General features: G+C 37.9%; 1 protein-coding gene across 2 annotated transcripts in view; it reads left to right on the forward strand.

Annotated features, from left to right (window-relative positions):
• Positions 1-12,910, forward strand: part of iqgap2 (IQ motif containing GTPase activating protein 2) — a 38,143-nt gene extending 25,233 nt beyond the window's left edge. For both annotated transcript variants that reach the window (XM_088076857.1, XM_042487579.2), the window contains 22 exons: positions 695-862; positions 988-1,130; positions 1,332-1,502; positions 1,878-1,961; positions 2,600-2,671; positions 2,772-2,841; positions 3,340-3,548; positions 3,741-3,893; positions 3,986-4,149; positions 4,495-4,719; positions 5,162-5,302; positions 6,499-6,583; positions 6,732-6,964; positions 7,580-7,712; positions 8,880-8,982; positions 9,070-9,211; positions 10,090-10,177; positions 10,317-10,529; positions 10,610-10,770; positions 10,916-11,059; positions 11,755-11,863; positions 12,339-12,910. In XM_088076857.1, coding sequence (XP_087932983.1) covers positions 695-862; positions 988-1,130; positions 1,332-1,502; positions 1,878-1,961; positions 2,600-2,671; positions 2,772-2,841; positions 3,340-3,548; positions 3,741-3,893; positions 3,986-4,149; positions 4,495-4,719; positions 5,162-5,302; positions 6,499-6,583; positions 6,732-6,964; positions 7,580-7,712; positions 8,880-8,982; positions 9,070-9,211; positions 10,090-10,177; positions 10,317-10,529; positions 10,610-10,770; positions 10,916-11,059; positions 11,755-11,863; positions 12,339-12,452 — 3,125 coding nt within the window. In that variant the 3' untranslated portion in view covers positions 12,453-12,910. The remainder of the gene's footprint in view (positions 1-694; positions 863-987; positions 1,131-1,331; positions 1,503-1,877; positions 1,962-2,599; positions 2,672-2,771; positions 2,842-3,339; positions 3,549-3,740; positions 3,894-3,985; positions 4,150-4,494; positions 4,720-5,161; positions 5,303-6,498; positions 6,584-6,731; positions 6,965-7,579; positions 7,713-8,879; positions 8,983-9,069; positions 9,212-10,089; positions 10,178-10,316; positions 10,530-10,609; positions 10,771-10,915; positions 11,060-11,754; positions 11,864-12,338) is intronic.
• The last annotated feature ends 112 nt before the right edge of the window (positions 12,911-13,022 follow it).

Genomic DNA, 13,022 nt, shown 5'->3' on the forward strand with positions numbered 1-13,022 from the left:
GACTTATACAATAGTTAATTAAGGCCTGGTTAATTCTTCTCATACAATGAGCACATCGAGTACTAGAATCTTATCGTTGGGAGGACGTGCATTGTTTTCAGATCACTGTCCAACTCCAGGCTACAGCTTTTTCTTCCCAATAATGTAGTAAAGTAAAACCTTTTATTGCATAGTTGATGCTGTGCTAACACAAAGTTTTCATTTAATAAGCATGATAACCTAAAATATGAGGAAACAATATTTAGATTTTAATCACATGTAGAAATGTGACAGATAGTCAATACTGCCATTAATCATAATATGACTTTGATGCAGAGATACAGTATTTCTTTCCACTTTTGCAGGTATGTTCTCTCAAAACTGCTCTGCTATTTGGTATTTTAGCCTGTTGCTATGGATGTTTGACATTAAAGTGATGATGCAAAATTTGATGTTGTGGCTCAAAGCTTATGTACTTTGGTGCACATTGTTTCATAGAAATTCTTTATGAAACTGAACACTAATGAACACTGAAAGCTTTTCGTAACAAAGTGTTTAGATAGCGTCATTATTGTGGGAACAACATAGTGATATGTTTTTGCTTGTTGTGGATTATCTCTTACTCACTCACTTGCTTTTACTTTGCTGTTACTGTGCCGTTTTCATATGTGATTCAATGACTGCTTCTTTCGTTCAATCTTGTTTACGTTGTCAGTGGCTGGAGCAGTCGCTGATATTAACAGGATAGTGGCCGAGGGGGACCCTCAGAATACACTGCAGGCTTTGCAAGCTCCTAGTGCAGGACTGAAAGCTGTGCTCCCTGAGTGTGCCGACACGTACCAGGCTGAACTGGCAGAGAGACAAACAAACAGTGCTGCTAAAGGTAACTGGACTGACTGCACAGGTGTCTCTTATAAGAATGTGTTTGAGACTGATGTCCAGATGGTGATAAGTCACCTGATTTTCAGATTTAGTGTGTCTAAACGGGCATTTTCTGCTTTTCTTCAGGCACCACTGACAGTGAGTGGGTAAAACATTGCATCAAAGACAGATATGACTACTATTATAACCTGGAGACGGGACAGGGCACCTGGGAGGAGCCTGAGGGATTTGAACACAATAGTGGCCATCTCAGTAAAGAGGAAATCCAGGTAGCCCCTCTGCACTGCACAGTTTCACTACTTTATCATATAATGTTGTGTTAGCATACTTCCATTCCAGTGATGCGATCGATTTCATTCTTGGTTTAACAATGGATTCAGTGATTTCATTTTAAAACTGCAGAATTCATTTGATCAGATAATATTCAAACAATAGATGCCCTTTTAACCTTAAAAAACTTTCTTTCTTAGAATGTTGTCAGCTGTTTGACTGCAGAATATAACAGGGAACAATTATGGATGGCCAATGAAGCCCTGGTGACCCAGCTGCAGGCGAGGATTCGGGGTTACCTGGTCAGGAAGAAGCACGCCCAGAGAATGCAGTATCTGCACCAACAAGAACCACATGTCGTCAAACTGCAGGTAGAGCATGGCTCCACTTTGAAAAGTGATATATGTTCAATCAGCTTAAGTGATGCCTGATGTATCTCTGGGCTATTTCAGCAGTAATAAATCAATAGTGATGGACAGGCAAAGATTAATATTTACTCTAGTTTACAGTGCAGTACACTGAATGTATATTTTTATGTTTGTATTATTCTAAAATAAAAAATCCCAAAGCAGAAAAAGCTCAGAAAACATTTATTCAGAGCAGTGACAGTATCTCAAAAACATTAATCATGGATGAATATCGACCACCCAAGTGAAATAATCCATGCTGTGGTATCCCTGATGTAGAACTCACAACTTGAGGCATGTACATACATTTTTATCATATTTTTTCCCCCTTTTTTGCAGGCCTGCTGGAAAGGTTACAAACAAAGGAAAATGTACAATGACAGGATGAATTTGCTTCAGAAAAATGTTGCTTCTGTTGTCAAGGTAGGTAAAAGTTACTTTTTCCCCCCTTTTTTTTGGGAAAAAATCTATTGAAATGTTTACTTATTAGATGACCAGTCAACTCTAAAGCTTTGCAACCATCCTGGAAATTATCAGCCACAAACTGAAATAATCATCAACATAATTTAAGGCCATTTTATGCCACTGACATAATGATAATAATAGCACAATAATAAAGGTACACCTTTTAAAAAAGCTGTTAACTTTTAATCCTTAGGAATTATCAGACATTAAAACTGGAAAGTGAAAAAAAAGTCCAAAAAAGAAAACTCAACATGTTTTTTTTTGTGTGTGTGTTCATTCGGCGTAGGTACTTTGAAAGTAAATGCTTAGGTGCTGCACTAAAGTCTTATAATGGTCGGGAAAACCTTGCTGTTTATTTTGCATTATGTCGGATAAATTGTTGGTAACATTTTTATGAAATCAAATGCATGTAAACACAAGGGCAATATGGTATGCTTTGTGGACATAACCTCGATCATTTTTGCTGACCTCAATAAGTCAGTAGTTGATTGAGCTAGTTGTTGGCTGTTTTAACACTTGTGAAATTAATTTGTCATTTAAGTGACACTACATAGCTACCATATCAAAGACCTGACGTAATACACTGGTGCTTTTAGATCCAGTCGCTGGTGAAAATGTGGAAAGCCAAAAGCAAATACAATCAGAGGTTGCAGTTCTTCAAAGATCATGTGAGTAAAACTAATCAATCAACATCACTGAGTAATGGGCTCTGCCCGTGTGTTGTTTGTTCATGTTACGTAAGATTCACTGATATCTGTCTGTGTTCAGGAAAAAGAAATTGTGAAAATCCAAGCTTTTTTAAAGGCCAACAAAGCCAGAGATGACTACAGGACCCTGAGTGAGTCAAAAAAGCTTTTTTCTCTCCTGCAGTCAGAGCTGAGCTATGTTAATATAATATATGACAGTAGACATCATCTGAGATTGTGATCATGTGCACATTTCAACACAGGTTTATATTAGTGTTTTCATGGTTTGAAGGTTGTATTGTAGTGAGAGGCATAACTTTTTTTGGAGCTCATCTGACCATTGGCTCTACTAGTTTAGTAATCATAATAATCATGCTTTTGGTATCCTTTTTCTCAAGATTTTCATCTGTGTAAATATGTGAATCTTCTGAAAGCACAAATTATCGTTCTGAAATTATTGTCACAGTATTTTGATGTATGTATATTGATTTTGAGATGTTTGACCAGAGTTGCTGATCTTGTTTGTATTGTGCAGCCTACAATAAACATGTAATATTGTATGGTAAAATTAGCAAAATAAAAAAATTTCATATGTGTGAATGTATGAAAGACTAGCGCTTTTACTGACATCCTTATTTGCCAAATCTTAGCTGGTGCCAAGGATCCTCCTCTGTCAGTGGTGCGTAAGTTTGTCCACTTGTTGGAGCAGAGCGCTCTGGACCTTCAAGAGGAGCAGGAAGTCACGCGGCTTAGGGAAGAAGTGGTCACCAACATTCGCTCCAATCAGCAGATGGAGAAAGACTTGAACCTGATGGACATTAAGATCGGACTTCTGGTGAAGAACAGAATCACTCTGCAAGTAAGCAACACTTAACATGTACAAGAAAGGATATAAGGATATACTGGGCTTAAAGTTGATTGATATCATTCACAGCTTGGTAGTGGCACATGTTTTAAGCAAAGGCTCCCAACACTGAATTGTAATGAAATTCTTGTAATTATATCTTTTTTTTGGCTGCTTAACTCATTTGTTTTTTGTTTCTTTTAAAAGGATGTTGTGTCCCACAATAAGAAAATGAAGACCAAGAAAAATAAAGCGAGTAAAGATGACTTGGCTGCAGGAGACAGACTGGGTATCAAGGGTCTGAGTAAAGGCAAGAGAAGAAAACTAGAGGCTTACCAACATCTCTTCTACCTGCTGCAGGTGAAACTACAACTTGCATGTACACAACTCAATAAGGTATGATAAGATATTCATACTGTACATACTTAACGTGACTCCTCTGTCCCCTGTAGACCGATCCTCATTACCTGGCCAAGCTGATCTTCCAGATGCCCCAAAACAAGTCCACTAAGTTTATGGACACTGTGGTCTTCACTTTGTACAACTATGCTTCTAACCAGAGAGAGGAATACCTGCTGCTCAAACTCTTCAAGACCGCTCTAGAAGAGGAAATCAAGTGAGTACCGCCACCTTAATTGGCTCTGTGTCACTGTACCAACTCTACATGCATATACACTATTGAATTTCAGTACTGGGATGGCACGGTGGTGTAGTGGTTAGCACTGTCGCCTCACAGGAAGAGGGTCGCAGGTTCCCCCGCAACCCTTAAAAGGCTAAGGGGTTACGGCTAATGAATGAATGAATATTACTCTGATGGTTTTAATGTTTTACTATTATATAAGTGACTTCAAGATCCTCAGAATAGTTTGGAATTCCCAAAACAGACAAACACCAAATGTTGTGTCCTGTATGGTGGCGAGTAGCTACTCATCATCTGCGTCATGTTTTCTATGTGTCTCAGTTCTAAGGTGGACCAGATCCAAGACATAGTGACGGGGAACCCAACCGTCATCAAGATGGTGGTGAGCTTCAACAGAGGTGCACGTGGCCACAACACACTCAGGCAGCTGCTGGCTCCAGTGGTCAAAGACATCATTGAAGACAAGAGTTTAGGCATCAACACTAATCCAGTGGATGTGTACAAAGCCTGGGTCAACCAGTTAGAGACGGCTACTGGAGAAGCCAGGTAGGAAAACATGCAGATGGTAGAAATACTGCATGTGGTGCTGGTGGTCCATTGGTGTCGTCCCAGGTTTGCTATATATGGTTGTTTTATGTATATGATGTGCCCAGTGGTCAGTTGTGTTGACTTTATATTGTTTGATTATATGTCCGGTAGTTTTGTATGTTGTATCCCATTATAGCTTTGGTATACTTAAATGCTTTGGAAAATGTTTTCAGTAATTTAGAGATTAAGACTTAGTTCTCTCTTTTTTTTTAAACTCCATACTGAGATGACCTTTACCAGGCATCACTGGTAATAAATGTAGTTAAGCAAGTCAGTCAAATACTGTATGTTATGCTTTTAAAAATGAAAGAAAAAAAAGATCAGAAAAATGCACAAAAACCACTGTGAAAACTGAAAACAGTGAGTCTTACATATGCCTCCTCCTCTTTATGTCCCTCAGCAAGCTGCCTTATGAAGTTACTCCCGAGCAGGCCATGTCACATGAGGAAGTGCGCAACAGGCTGGAGGCCTCCAGTTTGGCGCTACGGTCTGCTACAGATAAAGTCTTGAACTCCATTGTGTCGTCACTGGATAATATCCCGTAAGTTTTAGGAGCCGATATATGTCAGTGTCAACTTATCCTTTGCGTTCTCTGTGCCAGTGCTGCTGATGTTGCCTGTGCATATTGGTCAGCATGATTTTGTTGGCTCTCTGCTGTCATTTTCTGCTTTTTTAATTTTTTTTTTCAACTTTTAGACCAGATTAGTTGTGAGGTAGAATTAAATAGGAAGTTTTTTGTCACTGAAAGTGTTCGAACAAAGTTATTTAAAACTTGATATAATTCAGTCGCTCCCTTTGTAAAAATTCTAAACTGAATGTTAGAGGCCATAATTTTGAATGGTTGTGTTGTACTGGACGACTTAACATTTTCAGTCGTCCTTGTTATTTTGTCCACCCACTCCATTCAGCCTATTGTCTCAACAGGAAATGCCTCAAGGCAAAGAAGAAGCTTTCAAAGTGCAGTTGGATTCTTTAAATAACATTTCACAATTATGTTGTAAAATAATTGGAGGTATACAAAAAATCGATAAAAGTTTCCTCTCTGTACATAGTATTTTTTTTTATTGCTAAGCATTTTTATCCTTGTCATTTAGATATTTTTTTATTATTTATTTATTTATATATATATTTATAATATACATATATATCTTTATTGACTTTTTTTATTTTTCTGTTGACTCATCATTTTGTTTAGTATTTGTCTCTCTTCTAGTTTTTTACATTATTATTGAGGAAAGTGATGATAGCATTGTGACTAAAATAGGGCCAGACAGGATATCATCATTTGCTTTGGCATGTCATTTGCCACTCATTACGGTTGTTAAGGACTGAGTTGCATGTCGGGACACAGTCATCACTACATAATTGTTGCTTTGGAGTGAGCAGTCATCCGGTCAGTTGCTCAAACACAAAAACAGAAGTCTGCTTTGTGTTTCAGTCGCAACACCCAGTTATTCAAGTTCTGTGATAAATATTCATCTATTTATTATTTCTTTAATTAAAAGAAAATGACTTAAACCCCTCCTAGACTGTATGTACCACTAGATGGTGCTAGTTTTATGTGTGCACAAATATAAAGAGACATCATTACTTGCAGTCAATAACAAAATCAAGGTTCAAATAAGTCATCATTTTTATTCTCCCTGTCATAAGCTTGCTTTATTATTTGTCCTATAATGCGTGAATGCATGTTTTTTGTATTTAATGTCCCATCAATGCTTTTTGTTTTGCATGTAGTTATGGCATGAGATACATAGCAAAAGTTCTGAAGAACAGCCTCCATCAAAAGTTTCCAGATGCTTCAGAAGATGAGCTGATGAAGGTAGAAGCCCTCAGATATATTACTATTCATTTGTGTTTTTGTGCTCAAGCAGTCGTCTCTGCATGCTTTAGTATTGTGAGCATGCTGAGGTGAGGGCAATTAATTTCACAAAAGGTTTCAATGATGCGTTCTCTTCTTTTTATGACAGATTGTAGGAAACCTGCTGTACTATCGCTACATGAACCCGGCCATTGTGGCCCCCGATGGCTTCGACATCATCGACATGTCAGCAGGAGGGCAGCTTCACGTGGACCAGCGTCGTAATCTGGGATCTGTGGCAAAGATGCTCCAGCACGCTGCTGCCAATAAACTGTTTGAGGGGGAAAATGCACATATGACGCCAATGAACAACTACATAACTCAGACATATGAGAAGTTTAGGTAAGAAATCTATGTTGAGAGAAAAATTATGCTGTGTAGCTGAAGAAAATGACACTGACAAGTCTTGCATGACATCTTCATATGCAGTATGCTTTTCATGATAAAGGGGAAAACGCATGTCACTGCTGTTTGGTTTGGGTGCACAAGTAAAAAAAAATTTCCCTTCCATGGGAAAAAAAAATGAAGTAAATCCTGTTGTGAACATGTTTCACTCGTTAATGTCAGGAACAAGTTGAGCTGACATGGTGGAAGAAGTAGTAATCCTAGCAAAGGACGAAGCTTTTATCTGCTGTATCAGCAGTTGGGAGACATGGTCTCTAAAATCAGCCGAACTTTAGACAGACCTGTGTAAACTCAGAAGGGCTGGGCGAGTATTTGTGTAGTTATCTGCCCCACATTGCCAAAGTGTTTGACTCATCATTACTGGAACTCCCCACAAAAGTCAGCATGAGCAATTTACCCAAGTTGAAAAAGTCACAGTCACATTAAATACAATGCAGTATTTTGACTCAACAGCATTACTTTATAGCTTTGCGATTTTGCTAATGCTGTTTTTTTTATCTCTTATAGTATTTGAGATTTATATCGTCACTACTGATTTTCTTCTTCCTTCAGGGTGTTTTTCCAGTCAGCATGTGATGTCCCTGAACCAGAGGAGAAGTTTAATATTGATGAATACTCAGACATGGTGACTCTAAGCAAGCCTATCATCTACATCTCCATAGATGAGATCATCAATACCCACTCGGTAAACCCATGCAAAATGACTCTTACACTCTTCAGACCAGGTATCGACTTATCTCAGGGTGTCGTTCAAGACTTCAGTAAGAACATGCAGTGTTATTAAGTGCGTACATGCACCACCTCAGGATTAATCATGATAAAAGGTCAAACAAGACTGTTTCTCAACCTTTTTTCCCCTTGTAATTTTGCAATTATTTATTGTGTTGTGAGTACTAGTATTTGATATTTTAGTGGTACCACTAGTAGAAGAATGAGTATTTCTGCCAATACTACTGTCATTTCACTCAGCATATTACTTTTTAAGAAACTTTAGAATATGGATAAAAAATTTGACTGTTTGAATATGGATTAAATGCTCAGCATGCTCCTAAAGCCGTAGTATGGTTGTTACTGTACTAACCAACAGCTCATGCTGACTTGTCATGTTAATCCAGCCTCCAGTTGGTCTAAGGTTCCCATACTGCTTAAATCCCACCAATTGTGGCTATAAGTCGCCTCCTTTTATTAAAATGTAATATCATCTCTTAACCCTTTCTCTTCCTTCATTATCACTTGTTTCTCTCACAGCAGCATACTTTCTTTACATCATCACCCTATTTCCTTTCTTTCTATTTCTAAACCACTTCCTTGGAAAAAGGGAAGTGGTGGGGACATGAGTATGGTAAAGCCATCTGTGTCCTTTTGTCATCAGTTTCACTCTACACTTATTCATGCAGGGACTGACAATGCAGATGACGTGTGTTTTGGTTTGAGCAGATGCTCTCTCAACCTTCACTTTCTCACAGAGATAATTTTTTTCGTTTCCTGTCAGTTACTTTGATATGTGAAGAAAAGCAAAAGCATGCATTTAATATAGACATGATTCATTTTACTAATATATGTCTGTATTGTATTATCTATAGGCCTTAATAAGATATGTATGTGTGCCACAAGCAAAGTCAATACTTGTATACATTTAAGCATTAATGTTTTTAAAATTAAGCAAAAAAGAATGGGTTGAACTTGTAAGATAAATATTAGTACCTCTGATCCATAAATTTGTTGTGTTGTTTCTCCATTGATACATTTAACACTAACGTTCATTTATTGTTTCAGAACATTTTTAGTGACTAGTTACAGAGTAAATATTTAAGCCTTTTGTGTATGACTAATCGCATCTGTATTTGTTCAGCTGCTTTTGGAACATCTGGAGGCCATCTCTCCGGACCACAATGACCTGCTGCATGAGCTGCTGCAGGACCTGGGGGACGTCCCCGATGTAGAGACATTGCTTGGTACAGTCAAACAAACTTTAACATGTATTAATCACAAATTGATTGTAATGTTTTAATCATTTTACATGCCGGGCTGATCTGTTTCAGGTGAAGGAGCTGTAGACCCAAATGACCCGAACAGAGAGAGCGCACTGAGCCAGCTGGCCAAGACGGAGATCTCTCTCACCCTGACCAGCAAGTTTGAGCTGCTGGAAGGAGACGACAAGGACTTGAAGACTCTAATGACAAAGTAAATTTATATTTTAGAATGTTTTTGTGGCAATTTGATGTTGCAATCATTTGAATTCTTACAATATTATAATTTATAGATCATTTCAATTTATTTAAAACCATTATCCTGAATCACACTTACTCAAAGTACTCAATATAGAGTTTGGGATTACTGTGAATGCCATGTGATAAAGTGTACTTAACCCTTCTTGACGCACTGTGTGTGTTTGTCTGTGGCTATCAGTCCGTAGCAGTCTTGCCTTTCCTGCTCTTCTATCTTTTCCTGTCCAAACAGGAAGGGGTTTGGTAGTCAGGGTTATCATGCCTAATAACATGTATCCGTCTAGATCTGTTCTTTGCATGACACTGTGTTGGAGAATTAGTTTCTTCTGTATTTTTGGTATATACCAGTTTAAAGTGGTAAAATAAATGTAAATGCAGGAGTTTTTGCAGCAGTTAATACGTACATGTGTCCTCTAAAGTTGGATTTTACCGGCATAATGAGTTTAGACCCACCAGCAAGACTCTGGCAGAAGGTTGATGGAGCAGAGCATGCAAAAATTTAGAAAGAAAAAAATCCCTTTTAAAGTAACTGGATGAACAAACAGACAACCATGTTGATGAAATAATTAAGGTGGGGCTACAGTGTTACTTGGTGTTATACATTTTTCCTGATTATGACCAATGGTGAGAAATGATTACTTAACTCTGCACTTTGTGGGAATGGACATGTGACATGTCTGGATATTAACAACACTTTCCCCCAATAAGTTTTCTAAAATTAAGTCTGTGAAATACATTTTTCTGCCATCACATGACAACAGCTTCCTATATTGTTTTGGTGACTTTGAAAAAACAGACCTGGCTCTTAAAGATGTTATTCTGTGTGTGCATCAGGACAAAAAAGCTTATTGTGGATGTGGTTCGGATACAGCCTGGAGAGACCTTGCCTGAAATTCTTGAGATTCCAGCTAGTGTTGCACAGGTGATATTTTCCTCTATCTTGTTTTCCTTATTCATATATTCGTCAGCCTTTCCTATTTCTCAAATGCAAATATGCACTGAAGATTTTGTTTAGAGTTCTAACAGTTTTCTGCACTTTTTATATGACTCGGCTTTTGAAGGAGTCCGAGCACACTAAGATTGTGGAGCGCCGGGCAGTCCAGGATGCTCAGACACCAGAGGGTCTAAAGAGCAGCCCGGCAGTACTGGAGGACAGCCAGCTGCCCCTCGAGCAGAAGAAGAGGAAGATCCTGAGGAACCTCCGTAACCTGGAGCAGGCTGGCCTTGTGAATGCCAGTAACAAGTACCAAGACCTCATCAATGACATATCAAAGGTACACAAGCAGCTCTTTATTGACAAAGATGCATGCCTCCGATGCTACGTGTATTTTTTATCTAAAACCTGTAATTGCAGGACATTCGCTACCAAAGACGCTACAGACAGAGGAGGAAGGCCGAGCTTGTGAAGCTCCAGCAGACACTTACAGCACTCAACTCGAAAACAGCTTTCTACCAGGACCAAATGAACTATTACGATACCTACATCAAGACCTGCCTGGATAACCTCAATCGGAAGTGAGTTCATACCTTCTGATGATTAACAGTATTTCAGAATATTTCCTCTCACTGTGTGTGTATATAATCAGGCTTCCTGTCAGTTGTTGCTTATGATTTTGTGATCTTGTGATTTTTTGTGTATGAATGTGTTTTGTGTCTCCAGGAATTCACGCAGATCCATAAAACTAGACAGCAAAGGAGAAAATAAGGGCAGTAAGAAGTGGAAGCCCCCGTCTCTGAAGTACACTGCAGCAAGGCTGCATGAGAAAGGAGTCATCCTGGAGATAGAAGGACTTCAGACAAACCAGTGAGTTTAGCTTCTCACCACTTCATGAAACAACCAAAATGTTTGCACTACATCATAAGTAAGACACAGTTTTCTAGCAACTGCAAGCAAGGCTACGTGTTTTTTTTAAATATATTTTTGTGTTTATACAGACAAGAACCTATAGTTGAGTCAGTTAAGTTTTGTCTGACGTCAGCATATGATTCCTTTATCACAGGAAAGAAGTCTGTTCAGAGTAACAAGAGTTGGTTATAAACTGCTTTCTGATATATAAAATGTTGAATGTGCTTTGCCAGTTTTGTTTTTGTAGAAAGAAAAAAAATATTTTGGGTACTGTTCAGTGAGATGACATCTGCCTTTATGTCTCATTTGTTATTCTAAAACCATCACCATGCTGGAGCAGTTTAACATTCAAACTGCACCAGCATGGTGATGTTTTTAGAATGTGGAGGAGTTATGTATGAAGGAAGGAACGTGCATATAGAATGTTAAGAATCATTTATTACAAACAAACTGTTCAAATACATCAAAGCAAGTTGACTCAAGTCCTAACGACAGTTCCCACAAGTGTTATGGAATGCTGACGACGGATTATCATTTTGTTTTTGCAGTTTTGCAATAACAGAACAAAAAAACTGTAAAAATATTATCATGGGTTTTATGGCTGCTGTGTTGTCACTTTTTGTCATTTGTCTTATTTTATTGCCTCTTTTCAGGTTCAAAAATGTTATGTTCGACATCTCACCCACTGAGGAAGTCGGGGATTTTGAGGTGAAGGCCAAGTTTATGGGAGTCGAGATGGAAAAAGTCCAGCTCCATTTTCAGGTAAACATGTCCTAAGTGCGTCAGAATATCACAAAATAAAGCAGTCAACACCAAACCTAGATGACAGATGGTTAAATGTCCTTTGCCACTCAGCGCTCTTCTCGCAGGAAACATCATAGATGCAGAGAACCATTTCCTAAAGAGACTAAAGTAGTGGACACATTTGTTGTGTCCACTGCTGAGTGTGCATGTTGTCATACATGAACACATTGGATATATAATACCAAGTGTATGATTAAATGTGTGGACAGAATACAGGCTGTAAAGGTGGGGCCATAAAACATTTACTGAAAACGTATTTTAAATGACTAATAAAAGAGTAATATAGTAATTTAGCTTGCTGCCATATAGATCAGGTTTCATTATTTATGTTCTCCGTAAACCTGCCAAATTAGCCCATTATCTCTCAGAGTGAAAAGTCAGAATGCTTGTTTGTGTGTGTTTCTCACTGCATGTATTTGTTAATTGTGTCCAGGACCTCCTTCAGCTTCAGTACGAAGGCGTGGCCGTCATGAAGATGTTCGACAAAGCCAAAGTAAATGTCAATTTACTTATCTTCCTCCTGAACAAAAAATTCTATGGAAAATGAAAGGTAAAGAGCAAGAGGGAGAAAGCAACAGGGCAGGAAGGGGAAACAGATTGTGCCTTCTGACAGTACAGAGTTTAACACAATTTATTTAGTCAGAAAATAAATGGTGTAGGACATTTTAGTTTTATTTCATGTGATTATAATTTGATGCATCACACCAAAATGAAATGTCCAAGCAAATATATCGATTCTGTATTTTTCCACCCGGTGATTGTAAATTTAATGTATTTTTAAGAATTAAATAGTAATGATATTAATGTTTTGTATGTGAAAGCTATGAAACGCACTGCTGTTGTTACCTTGTATGTTAAAACAACTGTGTTAGTTCAGAAAAGGAGCAGGAGAGCAACTTTGCTGCTGCCCTGAATGGCTCTATGAAATACTGTAGTTTACCAGTGCCTTTTAATTAAAGTGTGTAAAGAAACATGTTTTAATTAATAAAACATATGAAATTTAAAGCTTTAAAGCTTCAACTGATGTATTTTTAATATGTATCATCAGTGATTTCTGTGTTTAATAATAATAATTATGATAACAACTTTTTTTATATTGCATCTTTAAAAACACAGT

The sequence above is a fragment of the Plectropomus leopardus genome, chromosome 4 (genome assembly GCF_026936395.1).
Source record: "Plectropomus leopardus strain MGB_pleo_1.0 chromosome 4, ASM2693639v1, whole genome shotgun sequence".
NCBI classification, from domain to species: Eukaryota; Metazoa; Chordata; class Actinopteri; order Perciformes; family Serranidae; genus Plectropomus; species Plectropomus leopardus.